Raw genomic sequence first — 16,035 nt, 5'->3', positions numbered from 1 at the left:
TGCACCCTGCAGTCACGGCTCTTAAGTGATGATTCCTCAGCCTGATTTTTGCCCTGATTGGTTGTTGAGGAGAAAGTTTGAGGAGAAAGTTTGCAGACTGTGTTTTCCACCCATTTTGGTGCCACTCTACATTTGCCATGAAGAAAGCCTTTTTAATGTTTTTGACCTGACCTGAGAGGGCATCCCTGCAGTGCCAACAAAATGAAATCCCGCAGCCAAAGATACTTTTGGCTCTCTGTGTTTGGCTGATGGAGTCATTTCAAATACTCAGTCCTCTACCTAACCTGCGCAGGGGGAGAGAGCAGCTGCAGAGAAGATTTCTGCAGTTTTCTCTTCACTTCAAAGAGCTCCCTACTTGACAGATCCCCTTGCCTTTCCCAACGTAACTGCCGTAGCATAAATAAATCTATTTAATCGTTCTGTTTCAGAGTAAATACTTTACCAGGGATCACACCAGATGCCTATCCCGAATCACTACCAGTATGTACCTCTGTGAATTACCCAGGGCAGTCATGCATTAAAGCAGACAAGCCTCACCTGCTGTCTGTATAATCTGAATCCTTACGATCTCCATAAGTGAGCTTTAATGTGGCTTTGCTCTCTGTTTTACGTGTCTTGACTTGTTTAAGACCTTTAAATTAGCAGACCCCATACCTTGCCCACATGAGGTTAATTTTGAGGTCAGGGCTCATGTTGAGGTTAATGATTATTTACATTCCCCTCCAGGCAGCTTATACCTTCCTCCTTAAAGAAACGCTCAAACACACGCTGAGCATAAAAACAGCCAGAGTGGGCTGTGCACTTGGTCCCAGGTGGGTGATTAAAAGGTCAACTGGTTTGTGTACTTCCATTTTACAGTAACTCCCTTCAAAGCCGTTTAAAAGAGTCGTACAAAGCAGCGGCAGTCAACCCTGCACCTCTCTAACATAAATACTGCACCTCCTACTGTAGCTTTCACTGTTTCTTTGGACGCGTGTGCTGCCGTCAGATTGAGCCAAACTCTTCATCTGAACTTTATAAAACAGATATGAATATGAGCAAACTCTCTTCTGTCAAGCAGTAATATATTGTCTCTTTACTTCCTACCAAGTATCTGTATCATTCTTTTAATAGCAGACATTTTATCATCTCCCCTCCGCCCTGCTTGCCCAGAGCTCTCTGAAAACAGTTGTTTTCTGGAGTTTGAGGTTTAAATTCTTGTCTTTTCATGGACTTGTTGTTTTACCCTTTTGATGGGAAAAGACAGTTCAGGCAGTTCAAGGGAGGTCTGGTGTAAGCAAATCGTTGGTGGTTGTTGTTTGGGTACACTGTAGCGTGCCAGCAGAGACAGTATTTCAACAGGTGGTTATACAGATTAGGATTTAAACAGGATGAACTTGAACTGTGTTAAAACATGGTCCCTGCTGGCCCACGAAATCCTTAAAACTCTTGTTCACATCATGAGAGATCTTGAATTTTAGATTGTACTTCAGTGTATGCCTTCAGCACCATTAAATTGAATATAACTGCCTAAGTCATTTTAACATTTTATTCTGGTCCAAATGAACTTCTACTGATGCTGCCCACCACTTAAATTGCCTGCATCCTCAGTTTAACAGATCATGTGATTCAAGAGTGTGACTTAGGTCAACTCATTTTGTCAAAGTCAAAAGAAAATGAGACATCTTGTGGTCCTATATTTCCCTTCAATTCAAACTCTTTCCTCCCACAATATTTTCTGTAAGCACTTTCTCATAAATGAATGAATGAAAAGTAGAGCTGGAAAGAGAATTAAGGAGAGGCACATGCGTCCTCAACATGATACTGTATTACTTTAACATTTGTTTATTCTATAATTGTTGACAGGATTGAAGGTATTGCTTCAGTCACTAAGGCATGTTCAAGAATTTGCCTCTGTCATTTTTTTTCTTATGCTACATAATTGGCTGACCTTGTTGTTAGTATATCAATAGGGATCTGTTGTTTTAACCTTGATAGGTAAAAGAATTGAAAAATGTCATAGACTCAACGTATGGGTTTATGTGTTCCCTGATAAACTTTTAAAAATGATGATTATTTTAAGAAGATGATGGTATAATGTTGTTAATTTCTTGTTGTGGATTTTCCTTGTCCAGATAAGTGTCATATCTGATGTTGATTGTTCAGCTATTGCATTCCACTATTTGTTTAGTAAGATCTAATTTTGATAGCCAACATCAGTGTAGTTTTTTGTCCTCAAGCTGTGTTTGGACAGGTCATGGTTGTTAGAAACTTGACTTAAGCCAAAGTAAAATGCAGGCGAAAGAACTGGAGACAAAATGGTTTGTTTTAATATGACAGCGTTCTTCATGGATCAAAACTATGTACATAAACTGTACTGTTCATGGATCAACGTCAATTAAGCTGTGAGTTAATTTTCAGATTCAAATTGCCAATGCATAATAGATAGATAACATTAAAATATTATCATGACTTATGTACCGTTTTTGTGAGGGAAGACTAATTGTTTTTACACGTCATTTCTGTTGCCTTAGATCTGGAATTTGGATTTTCTACTTAAGTATACCATATCTGTATGCTGCTGGTTAGGTGTGGGCTTGCACTGAAGATTTGTGGAGCACAGGTATTGCCAAGTCGAGACTTCATCAACCTGATGGTTGTGAAGCATTAGCGCACAAACTTGTCCAGTATTTGGTATCACTTATGTTTTAACATTGGATGAGTATTACCCAGAACAACAACACATAGTGAAAAACATCACCTCGACTTAACCCCCTCTCTTAATTGGGCTGGGTTTCAGAAATTAAGGTCTTTCCTGTTTCCTCTTAATTCCCTAACCTTTAAAGAGGAAACCTGTTTTCTTTTACGGGTTTTAAAGTCATTGAGCTGCCTAAACCATGATAAACAAACTATTGAAGGTCAGAGCAAACAGCCTTTTTATCTGCATGTACTTCTACAGTAAAACATGACATGTAACCAGGTCACGGGTATATGTGTGTGTGTGTGTGTGTGTGTGTGTGCGTGTGTGGGAGGGTGTGGGTGGGTGTGTGTGAGAGACTTTAATGCATGTTTTCCTGCTACCGTACATCTGCATATTCCTGTGTTCTCTTCCTGCGTCTAAAGAGCTTACACATTTATGACTATCAGCTACATGTGTTCTGCTTGTGAGCCTCTGTGAGGCTGTTTTGAGGATCTCTGAGCTTAAGTGGAGCCATAGCCATAGCGAGGCTGAGGATAATGTTCTGGATCTTGTATCAGTGAATATAACATGCTGCCAGATATATAGAACAATATTGACTTTTATGTGAGCACATGCCTGCTGAAAGGCCAATTGGATCCAGATTTGCATTTAGTCTAGCCTCTTTTTGCAGTTCAAATAAACAGTTTTCATAGTCAGCTCCAACTTGAGCGGTCATTCGTACTCTAGCTACAAACAGAAACTTGTGTTTTGGCCCTGACATACATACTGTGCATATTTCTGCTAACAGAAATTCAGATGAATGCAGCACAACATAGACATTTTCTTGCACAATAGTCATTGTTAACCTTGAGACAAAAGGAAAGCAGTACTGTTCATTGTACCATTGGTTTGTATAGAAACATAAATGTCCTGATGTTCTGATTATTTTTTCTTCCTCATTGACTTTATGTAAGAACCATAGACTGTGTAAAACATGGACAAAGTCTCACCGACGTCACCTGTCTGTTTCTGAAACGCAAAATGAAGCACATTGGCTATAGCAGCCATATTGGTAGTGGCAAGGGCTTTGCGTACAGCCCGTACAGCCATGGGGCGCCTGTCGGTCACATGACCCTCAGCTGTGCCTCTTATTGGGGGAGCTCATGATCTAAATTTTTGTCTGAACGGCCGAGTTAGCAAAAAAATTCACTCCCTGTACAGTGGGTGCCGATAGTAAAATTAGCAACTCGGACAGGAGACGTTTTTTGAACCAGGCTGTAAATAGGTTAATATCTGCTTTGAAAATGGCTTTTTTTGGCTTGGTGTGTTTGTGACTTCCGCTACTTCCGGAGCCAGCCTCAAGCGAACACTCGAGAAACAGCAGATTTTAGCACTTCCGCATTGTCTCATATTCTCAGACAGGAGGTTGCTGCTTGGTAAGAACTAGTGCACCAGTAAGTGGGTCCCAAGCTTGAAAGCAGTCTTTGATACATGCAGGGGGCAGTAGGCCACAGAACCAGGATGATAGGGCTGTTAAATATGTAGCTACTTCAAAAAAAGGACCCATTAACCAGAATGGTAATTTATGAAGGCAAGACAGGACTCATAAAAAAGGTCCAATACAGTGAACAACCAGGAACCCATTCACAGCTAGAGGACTTAAGAGTGATTAGTTAGCCAAAAATGTTAGTGATCACTTAAATATCTTTCCACAACACAGGGATCATGCACGATGTGAACTCCACACAGTGGATCTGCTGGGATTTGAATCAGGGACAGTTCTGCTGACACCAACCGCCTGAACTCCGAGTACATCAGCTGAGGGAACATCAGTTGTACAAAGTATGGCCCACTAGGCCTAGTAAGTCTCCCTTCTAAATAAATGCCCAATCGTGTGCTGGGACCAGATTACTTTACTAAGTCTCTTTGACACCATCACACTGGCTAATGAGAAGAGAAGTAGTGAGAAGAGAGATCTGTGTTGTTTTTCTGCTGAGAACGATTTCTATGACTAAATTTGAAGTGATGGTGGACACAGGAGCCTAACTGTCAGACAGAAAAAGGACAGAAGAGCAGAAGAAAGATAAAGTGGAGAGTGACAGAGCACGAGCTAAAGGCTAAAACACAAGCTAAGCTGTTTGTGCTTATGTTCATTCCAACCCACAGTCAGCAGTTATTCTGCAGTGGTCTGTTCAAACTTGAGAGTCTATCAGTAAAATGAAGAGTGAGGTTACTTTGGCTCTGCTTGGTAGATGACTGGTAGGACATAACCAATATTTATTAAAAAATGACCCATTATGGACATGTCTTAAAGCACCAGGCTGCTAGTATCGCTAAATATGGATGGCTACTAAAATACGGTACAAACTTACAATGTTGCTTGTTGTCATGTTTCAAAGTGTAGCGCTACATAGCTGTTGATAAATACCTTCCTCATCATGTTGTATCTGGTAAAAAGTTGTCTTCAACAAAGAAATAAATTTGACCTGATCCAATCTCCATTTAATTCCGAAACAAACACACATCTTGTTAAAAATCATGTTTTCATGACAGTGTGAGTGAGACTGCGGTAGCCAAAAGGTAGTAATGCTCATAAGCAGACACTTCTCTGTGTAAAACATGCTGAATTCAAAGCATGGTGGACTTTGCTAGCAGCGCCACCTTTCAAAACATTTCTTCTCCATTAGGTTATAGTCATGCTTCTAAAGACAGTGTGGTCTATTTGGAGTAAATTAACCTGATCAGAACTTTCAACCAGTGGATGGGATTGATGCAAGTCTCTGCAAACTAAATGTAGGAAGTGAATTCATACTTCACAACTTAGAGTTACTATAGGCTGAGCTCCATCATGTTGCTAGTAGCTCACAGGATAGAGCAGGAGGAGCTACACGCTTCATAAATCTGAACATTGCTGAATCCAGTTTAAGTCAGGAACACAGTTAGAACACATGACCTTAAAAAGCCAGTGAAGTGTTTGAACCCACTGCAAGGTAATGTTGTGTTTCTTTATTTGGTCTTATGTGTGTGATATCCACATAAGTATTTCTGTCCCCAAAGGAAGATTTAAATTTATTTCAGGGTGGAAAACTAATATACAGTGAGTGAGAGGATTACCAAAGCAACCAGCGATCAAATGATTAAATAAATGGGTCAGTTCTCAGTTTTTTGTTCTGAATGCCTCATATTTAGTGGAGCATGAGTCAATGAATTTAATAGGCTTGCTGTTACACACATATCACATTCTTTCTACTCTTTGGTGCGGCAAACACTTTTATCGTGCTGACAGAACTTTTAGAAAGTGTGAGGAGAGCAGATGAAACCTTTTCTCACTCTGATTACAGACTTGAGGTGACTTATACACCAACGGCACTCTGGATTTGAGGAAGGAATGAAAAGAGATGCAGAGTGAGAGAAAGAGAGGCAGTAACGCTATCTGGATGAGATTTGGCATCGAGCGTATGCAGCACATGTGGTCTGGTATAATTTACAGTGTTGTCAAGGAGGAGTGGGTTATAAGCAACTGTTTTGCCTAGCAACATTCACGGGAAGGTGGAAGGGGAAAATGTAGAGCTGGCAGGTAGGAGGAATAGTTTAATACCGTGAGACATCAACAGTTTATGTGTTCCATTGGTAGTTCCAGTCCTTTCTGAACCCCGCACATGAGTGCCAAATAAAATCTATCTGGGTTTGTGATTTTATATGATTTACTATCACCGAAATAAAATACTACTGAGGAGAAATAGGCACAAATTTACACTGATACAGGCGACAGCAAACACCACGATGACACTCAGCAAATCCAAGTCGTCAGTCCTGCTTCCTCTTGATGGCGTTGATAGAAAAATACTCCCCAATGCCTCGTTTTCTATTCTGAGGGTGAGTGGTGATCAGAGCAATGAGAGGGGAAACTAAGAAGATTAGAGAAACTTTAGGCTTGTTTGTGTTCTGTAGATTCACTGTCATCCGTCAGTTTGCTTTTTATGAACTTCAAGGAAAACGTTTTGGCCTGACAATAGCACTGATTCATTTATGAGAGTGAAAATTCAGTCCTGTACTGGGAAATACAAGTTAAACCAATAACCATCTCTAAAGGTGGACTTTTTGGTATCACTTTATATTAAGGTCCTGTAATAAGCATTAATAAGACCTTTGTAAGTACTTATAAGATACTTATTAACATTATTTGTTTATAAAACTATATAACTGCTTAATAAGTGTTTAATAAGCTCATTGTAAGGGTTAGGCCCCACAGGTTAGGTTTAGGCATGGGGCCCTGAATGGTTAGGTTTAGGGGAAGGGCTGGGGTACGGCTCATGAGAGACAAAAGCAGAAGAAAAAAAACAAAGAGGGTTAGGGTTAGGTTCCGTAAACCTTAAAGATTAAGTTGTCTTGTATTAACTATTACAATGACCTTATTAAACACTTATTAAGCAGTTATATAGTCTTATAAACAAATAATAATGTGAATAAGCATCTTATAAGTACTTGCAAAGGATTTGTTAATGCTTATTACAGGACCTTAATATAAAGCGTTATCGACTTTTTTATGTTTGGTGCACTTGAGATGCTGAAAGGATGCTTAAGATTGGTCAACTTTAAATACCAATCAGGGAGTTCATCCTCCAGCAGCTTCCAGCGATGATTTTCAGTGCCCAAGAAGCAACTCATCTCCAGCCTCAATGACTACTGGCCAGTAGCTCTCACCAGTGGTGATGAAGTGCTTTGAAAAGCGTTTTTTTATGTTTTTGGATCTATTATCGATGATTCCTGTATGATCAGTGATGTGTTATTGTACAAAAACACAATTTTATTTCAACAAAGTGCTGCTGTTGATGTAGGCCTAGTGGTTCTTGCTGTCTCTAAAAGGTCAAAGCTCCCCTGCATGTGTACAGTGCGCACTGCACATCCAAAGTGCAGATAGTTTTAAGGCAAAACATGAAAAAATCCTTACCCTTCAAGCACAGAGAAAGAAAGAGGAAGAATGAGGAGGGCAGGTTGTACCACAGTCTATAGGCAGCTGACACAAAGGCTCTGTCATCTCTAGTTTTGAGTCTGGTTTTGGGGGTGACCAGAGGCAACTGACCACTCGATCTCAGTGTCCTGGCAGGGACATGAAGGTGAAGAAGTTTGATCAGGTATTTGGGGGCAAGGCCATCAAGAACTTTAAAAACAAGCAATAAAATTCTTAAAATCTATTCTAAAAGCAACTGGGAGCTAGTGTGGCGAAGCTAAAACAGGCGAAATATGGTCCCACTTGCGTTTACCAGTAAGGAGACAGGCAGTTGCTTTCTGAACAAGTTGCAGACAATGTAGAAGTGAGGTTTCAAGTCCAAAATACAAAGAGTTACAATAATCCAATCTGCTGTCGATAAAAACATGAATCACTGTCTCAAAGTCTCTGTATGGCAGGTACCCCTTTACTTTCGACAAAAGCTGTTTTTGACGACTGAACTAACCTGGCGGTCAAATTTCAGCCTGCTGTCGAAAAGGACCCCAAGATCCCTCACATAAGAGGATGGTGTGAGGGGGGCCCATAAAACCAGGTGGAAAATCCGCTGGACCACAACCAAACTAGGGATGGGTACCTTTCACCTTTGAAACAATAAGGTACCAATGCCTGGTCCCTGGCAATGGGTATCGGTACTCAATGGTACCAATTTTGGGTACTTTTTTGTGTTTATGTGGTAAAAGATATCAATTTGTTTAAAAATAAAATGTTATTTTTTTCAGTGTAACATATTTACTCTTCACTAAATGACCTTATAATGCTACATTCATGTCCAGCATCAAAAATCTCCTACTCTTCCAATCCTCCACAGTCACAAGGATGCATTTAGGTACCTAAATAAACCTTTCGATTTTGAATCGGTACCCAGCGCTATATCAAACAATAACACTTCGGAGGAATGTGAAGAAAAAGGCAGGTAGATTAGAACAGCATAACAATGAAAGGAAATGTGTTTCTTAAAAACAGCTTCATATTCATGCTAACCTTTTTGTATTTGAGTTTTCCTAACTTCAGTTAATTCTTTTTCTTTTCTTTTTTTTTGGCTGCAAAACAAAGTTTTTGCTAAGAATTGTTTGTGAGCAGAAATCGAGGGCCCCATATCAAATTTTGCTTAGGGCCCCATGGAGGCTTGGGCCAGCCCTTCCTGTAAACATTATAAATCCTCTTATCTGTAATGTATGACCTCTCTCAGTAAAGTCTCTGGTTAATCCCATTTTCTTTGTAAGTATATATTCATCACATATTCCACAAAGATACCTTCTCAAGTCTTCGTAGAAAAGTAAACGTTCCCTGCACACACAGTTCAGCCAGAAACATTTACAAGCCTTTGGTAAGCCTGACTGATAATATGAAACCAAAATTATCCAGTGATTAATTTACCTTCCTTTATCACATAATCCTTCAGGCTTGGCAGGAGTAATACAATTTGGCAATGCCAGCATCTCCAAAAAAAACGTCTCTGGAGGGTTTTGAAAAGAATTCCTGTAGTTTTAAGTGTTAGAATATCAACTTCTGCCTGAGATTTGTCATCATGAAATGTGAGGCCCATTGCACACCGGCTCTGGTATCTTTATTAGCGATGACAACAATGATAGAGCATGTTTTGCTTCGTATTTGATATTACTGGAAACCTCTGGCTAAGGTTGCACTTTTAATGTGGTCATGCCCAGAAATGGTGTAATTGTTTTGAGGATTAAGTACTCCCTATCTCTATATTAATAAAATATCTTTGATATTAACAGGATGAAAAGCCAAACTGAAATCCTCCCTTCATTGACGCTTTTAACACAAGCACGCACTAAACATGTTATGTAAGAAGAGGATTGCACCATGAGCTCATGTTATGAAAAATAGGGCATTGGTTGGTCAAGTTACTGAAAACAACAAATGAGGAATACTTAGAGCAGCAGGGGAGGGAGGGAGGGAGGGGAGAGGAATGATGGTGGTATTCTAGGATTTGATAAATCCATACATGGATGACAAAAATCAATCTTTTTTATGTAAATTACTAAGAAACTCTTGGTAGGGGATCTTCTGCTGTGTTTATATGATTGTTTTTATCTGGTGAGATCAGCTGAGTTAGTACAACACTGGTACAAAGTTGGTACAAAACTTCCCCTCTGGGTCAGCACTAAAATTCATATTTCTCCCTAATCCTCCTTTGGGAAAGGTTTTAAAAGAAAGATGAGTTTGGGGTAGAAAAGGGGGATCAGTTTTCAAGAAATGTAAGAAAAACGACAGGGATTGTGAGCCAGGGAGAGAAGTCTGTTTGGATTAAAACACACTCCTGACATGTTAGGCTGTAAGCTCTTCTTCCCATATTCATCTGATGAATGAGGGACCACATTAACTAAAAACACCTCACGTGTTGTGGTGCATATGTGGTTTTTGGTGTTACTTTAGCCAGCCTCAAGCATGACCTCAAAAAACTGCAGTTTTTAAGTTTAGTTTAGCTTAGTTTTTTTCATTTCTCAAGACCAAAGTTTGCTGCTTGGTGATAATGCATGCTCACTAAGTTAATGGCAACATGGTAAATTGGCTTGTGCGTGATAACACTTTTCATGTCTTTCTGAACTCTCAAAGCAAGTCACACTGATGGCAGAGACTGCTAGAAAAAGGGACCATCAGAGGTAGCTTCTCTCCTTCACACAAGGGATGGGTATGAGCTATTTGGGTAACAATTGTTTTACTTATGAACCTGTGCAAACGCTGCTTTTGGGGACATAACCAAGTGGCAACCTCCAGTCTAAGAATATGAGACAATGCGGAAGTGTTAAAATTAGCTATTTCTTGATTGTCGGCTTGAGGCTGGCTCCGGGAGTACCAAAAGTCACATACACACCAAGCCAAAAAAAGCCATTTTCAAAGCAGGAATGAACCTATTTACAGCCTGGTTCAAAAATTGTCTCCTGTCTGAGTCCCTAATTTTACAATCCGCACACACTGTACAGGGGGTGATTTTTTTTTCTAACTCAACCGTTCAGAGGATATTAAGATTGCAAGCTCGCCCAATCAGAGGCACAGCTCAGGGTCACATGACCAACAGGCACCCTATAGCTTTACCAGAAGCCCCTGCCCCTACCAATATGGCCGCTGTGCCTCAGGTGAGGTTGGGAGACTACATTGGGAGATTAAGCTTATGTTTTAAACAGTTTATGGATATAACTTGAAAACATACAGTGTTGCATTTGTGAAACAGCTTTTTGTCTTTGAGTAACTGAAAATAACACTAGGCAGGAAAATATTTAATGGGATACAAATGTATGACTTCACCAGCCATGGCTTCAGCACACCAGGCCAGATTTCAGCAAAACAAATGTTTTACAGCAGCTCTCTAGGAACATATTTTTACACTGAAGCAAAAGCACAACAAATGCAGAACCGTCTTCTACACCTGCGACACGTCAGTCAAGAAAAGTGAAAAGATCTTTGGAAGTACTTCAACAAAATCAATTACGTTAATGTTCAGTGCGAGATATGTGTCGTTAAACTTGAATGCCATGGAATAACTAGTTTGATGCTTAACACATGGGCTCAAAGCACAAGGAGAAAACAGCAGAAAAAGAAAACAGGCTGTCTCACATCATGTCAGTTACTAGCCCTGTTAGCACATGTCCTTGTGTCGAGATCAGAGCAGTGAAGATTAGCCTGCTAATAGCCAAAATGGTAACTAGAGATTTGCTCCCGTCACGTCTTGTGGAAGGTGAAGGCTTCAGAGAGCCAGAGTACAAGCCACCGCCACAGACACCATACATCTTTTTCACTCTTATAGATGTGCTGAGTCTATAATGCTAAGTCTAAAATTATGGCCTTGGAGGTCTGTGTCCATCGGACCCTTATTTTTTATTTATGGTTAAAAAATAGAACAAAAAAATCTGTGTTCGTTAGATATTTAGAGTAATCAAGTACAGGAATTACTGTGAATTCCCATCCCTACTTCACACAATGATACACACAAAACCACAGAGAGCATTGTGGAATTCAGTGTCTTGCCCAAGGACACTTCAGCATTTAACTACAGGTACTGGATTAATTAAGAGACGATGGCCTATTCACCAACCACAGCTAAATTGTTGAAACTGGTAATTAATGGCAAGTACTGCTTCAGTTGTCAGCACTAAGGAGACCCTTTCCTTTCGGCATTTGTACAGATGTAATGGTAAGCAATAAAAAGCAATATGCACTTTTGTAAAACCAAACATCTGACGAAATGTAAGATATATAATCTGATATACTCTACATATCATTTCACCTGGTCTTAGGTGAACCCAGTCCCCTACATGTGACCATTAACGAGTTTAAACTGAGTGTCTTCTTCCCTCACTGAACAGAATACAGCAGATCTGTGACATACAGAAAGGAAAACAACATTACCTCAAGCATAATCAGTCATGACTGAAACAGACAGTCGCTCATTTAACAGGTCCATAAAGCTGGGATTGATATTTGGCTAGGATGTGCGCACGTACTCCTGTGCTGGATTCAAGAGAGCTTAGCTGTTTGGACTCTTACCTCACATGACTGAATGCAGTGGATGTGTTGAGGGTCAGGGTACCACTTCATCATCCCTGTGCAGACTATACTCTGGAAAACAAAACACGCAACAAAGGTTGAGCCACACAGCCAGAGGAAATGAAGAAAAACATGGAAAACCATGCCACAGTCAGTCACTCAGTGGAGGTGCACTTATTAATCATACATTAAACTTATTCTGTAACTGTAACATAATAACAACTTCTTCATTAGCCACTACAGGGGCTCTCTAAACCAACATTAAAATATGTCATGACCAATTCATGCATCCATTCTAATCAACAGGAAATCTTCTCTGAGTGCTGGTTGAGGGGCAATAGAAGTTGCATGAGTTATCCAAACATGTTTTTAAGTGTGAGGAAATTCACGTTGGCATTGATTTTGATCAATTACATGTGTATTTTTTTTTTATCTGAAATACCTCAGTGTGTTTTTTTGACAATCTTATCCTGAGTTCTTCAGTCAGTTGTGTCCTTTATTGTAAATAACTGCAGTTTGAAATGTAAAGAACAGTAGTTTGCACACTGCCCATCGTCAGGTCTGACACCTGCAGAGATTTGCAAAGCATCAGTCTTGCTGATGATCCCATTCAATGAAGATCATGTCATAGGTCACCTTGCAGGCCTCCTTTGCCATGTGAAATAAAAATGAGGCCAACACCTCTGGTATCCTGCGTGTATACAGAGATGGATACAATATCTTTCAATATCATTGTCATGTTGAATGAATTCTGATGGTTTTGAGTTTTGTTACGTTTCCTTGTGCATGAAAACCGTGTGCTCAGATGTGAGCACTGATTGAGGAGACGTAAAACTCTAGGAATTTACGAGGTGGTCTGCAGATCGCTGACTCACTAATGAATACGGACAGAGAAAGTGGATTCTCCCTGATGATCTCCGGTGTAGGCCTGACACAGCCAAGAAGAACTGATCTGAAGTATTCGAGATAAGACAATGCATCAACATCACAGGGCAGTTTTGGAGTGATGTCGTAAGCAACCAGACCTCCATCCAACAATCTGACCTCTGCGGGGCTGGATTAACCAGCTGGCCTGCTGATTGAATGACCACCCAAACAGTCTGGAGGAACTGGAGCAGTGTTTGCGACAGTATCAACGTAACACTGAGTTATGATATTGGGTAACCTGACCCACCTTTTGAACAAAACATCGACTTCCCTCTGTCTCATACCCAACATCTGACATTCCTGCTGGTGTGTTGGAGGAGGCTTGTGTACACTGTGTGTGTTAGAGATGTGTGTATTTTCTAAAGGGCTTGACGTCAGCTGGAACATTTACTCCTGCTATCTGCATCTGATTTCCAGTCATACAGAAACACTCGAATGATAACGGGCTTGTACTGACATACACACAAAGTGGATTTGTTGTGTGATTAGCGGGTACAGCTGGGAATTTACAAGCTTTTCCAAATATTTGGAAGATAATACCTCGCCAACAGTTCAGTCCAATGATGTTTGAAAAACACTTTCAAACATTGAAAAATCTCCTCAGCATTTTGTCTGGGAGAAAATTTTGAGTTGACTTTTCAAGGAAATGTTTGCAGTGTGTTTGTCGTTCAATAAAATGGTCTCATGGAGCTTGAACATGTTTCCCTTTTCTAATAGACACAATATTTGTTAAAATGGATAAGCAGCAGGTACTGATCAGCTTCCTTTAGGGAAAAAATTTCATGAACTGAATGTTTGAATTCATGGTCAGGTCATACATAAGTCTGTTTATTTGTTTTAATTTGAATTAAAGTAATTGTTTTTGTCCTTCCTCATGGAGCTTTGCAGATGACACTTTTGAATGATTCAAAGGTTTTGACTTTGAAAAATTTTGCTGCGGCTTTTTGTACCATGTATGTAAAAGAGGAAATGCCAATTGTGTTACTCCTCAGCACCTGGCACCTAAGAATTATTGTCACCAGTTCTGCTGCTGTTGTCTGGATTGCAGGACAGGATTTTGCTCCTCTTTTCCTCAACAGAGATGGTTAGGGTCCAGCAGCTTCTCAGTCGGCTCTTTCAACTGTCTTTTGTTACCCAGACTCTTATTATCTTCTGGTTGTGTAAGATACTTGATTCTGATGGTCAAATACAGTAGCCAGTGAGTATCGGACAATTTGCAGAAGCCACAACGTGGATGTAAATGCTACAACACAATGGAAGTGCAGCCACAACGGAAGTTAAAGGAGGTTAGTTATTCCAACAGACACAGAAAAGTTCTGAAAGTAAGTAATTGATTTTCTTGTCTAATGCCATCTATGATAAATAAAGCTTCATAGGGGTCTCACCTTGTAATATCCTTCATAGTACATCCATCCTTTTTTTATACCGCTTATCCTGTTGAGGGTCGCGGGTGGCTGGAGCCTATCCCAACTGTCATTGGCGGGGTACACCCTGAACTGGTCGCCAGTCAATTACAGGGCTGACACATTGAGATAGACACCCATTCACTCACACACTCACACCTGCAGACAATTTCGAGTCACCAATTAACCTAGTAAGCATGTTTTTGCACTGTGGAAGGAAGCCGGAGTACCCGGAGAGAACCCACACATGCACGGGGAGAACATGCAAACTCCACACAAAAAGGCCCACCAGCCGAGTTGGGGATTTGAACTGGTGACCTTCTTGCTGTGAGGCTGCAGCGCTAACTGTTGCCTCTTCATGGTACATATTTTTTTTATTTATAGGAAAAGTATGTCATCTTATATTTAGTTTTATGAATAAATTACATTGGTATTGAAGCTATATTTATCATAGCTGAAGGTAGAAAAAGAAAACAATCACTTACTTTCAAAGATTTCTGTGTCTGTTAGGATAACTGTGCCCTAACTTCCATTGTGGCTGTACTTCTGTTGTGTTGTAGATTTTGCATTCATGTTGTTGCTTTTGTGAATCAGCTGACACTTACCGGCCACCGTAGTCAAATTCCCCTGATGACAGTTATTGAGGTAAAAACGTATAGGTTCTGTTAGCATGCTAACTCAGCAGGCTAAACAACATTGATGTTTTGATACTGGATCATGTCCATTAATCAGCAACAGCAGAGGAGCAAGTCAGAGCAACTCCAGGTTACTGATCGCTGCAAAGAAAGTTAAAAAACTAGGAGTGGTGGTGATAATAGCAGCAGTAATAAAAAACTGTGACGTTTTGTTCATTTTTGGAGCAGAGTCAACCTCAGAGTTCAGAGCAGCAGAAGAGCAGAATGAGTGCAAATAAAAACTTGTCACAGTTGTATCCTGACTGCCATATTGAATCACCGGAAGTATTTAAAAAAAAACAACTTTATTAATTAATCATGTTAATAACTTTAAAATACTATTTCAATCAATGTTTTAGCCAGCATGTTTGTATTTTAGTATTGTAGTCAGGTAATAAGTGAGATAATAGATTAAAGGTTGCAGAGACATAGGAGGCTAAAGTTACCTTGACACATAATTGAGCATCATTCAAGAGACTACTAACCATTCAAATATGACAGGCCTACTTTAGATATTTATAGCACATTAAAGAAAAAAAAAAGCGTTTGGATTATTTACATCACAAGAAGAAGAGGACAAGGTAGGGAAACTTCAGTTTAGAGAGAAGGGATGAAGTAACAGAACTGACTTACAGGGATGGAAGTGAGGACTGTTCCCATCATCAGAGCAGGTGATTGTTTTACACAGTGGAGCTGAAGTTTCTAACTTTTAGTTTGTTTTGTTTAAAGTTAGGAAGATAAAAGTTAAATGGTTTCACCATTTAGCTCCAGAACAGGCTTCAGAAAATTTCGTTAGACGGCAAAGTTTTACTTTTATGCAGGGTGTAAAAGTTTCAACTTTTATTTCAGTGA

General features: G+C 39.9%; 1 protein-coding gene across 1 annotated transcript in view; it reads right to left on the bottom strand.

The window, feature by feature from the left end:
* The window catches only part of pappa2 (pappalysin 2), a 118,618-nt gene that overhangs the window by 8,611 nt on the left and 93,972 nt on the right, over positions 1-16,035 (bottom strand). The window contains exon 25 of the mRNA XM_074687739.1: positions 12,180-12,251. Within this exon, the coding sequence (XP_074543840.1) occupies positions 12,180-12,251 (72 nt within the window). The remainder of the gene's footprint in view (positions 1-12,179; positions 12,252-16,035) is intronic.

The sequence above is a fragment of the Halichoeres trimaculatus genome, unplaced genomic scaffold (assembly GCF_033239565.1).
Source record: "Halichoeres trimaculatus isolate MK-OKI-2021-1 unplaced genomic scaffold, fHalTri1.1 fHalTri1_scaffold_15, whole genome shotgun sequence".
Classification (NCBI taxonomy): Eukaryota; Metazoa; Chordata; class Actinopteri; order Labriformes; family Labridae; genus Halichoeres; species Halichoeres trimaculatus.
Note: the sequence above shows the minus strand (reverse complement) of the source record. Positions and strands in the feature narration are given on the sequence as shown.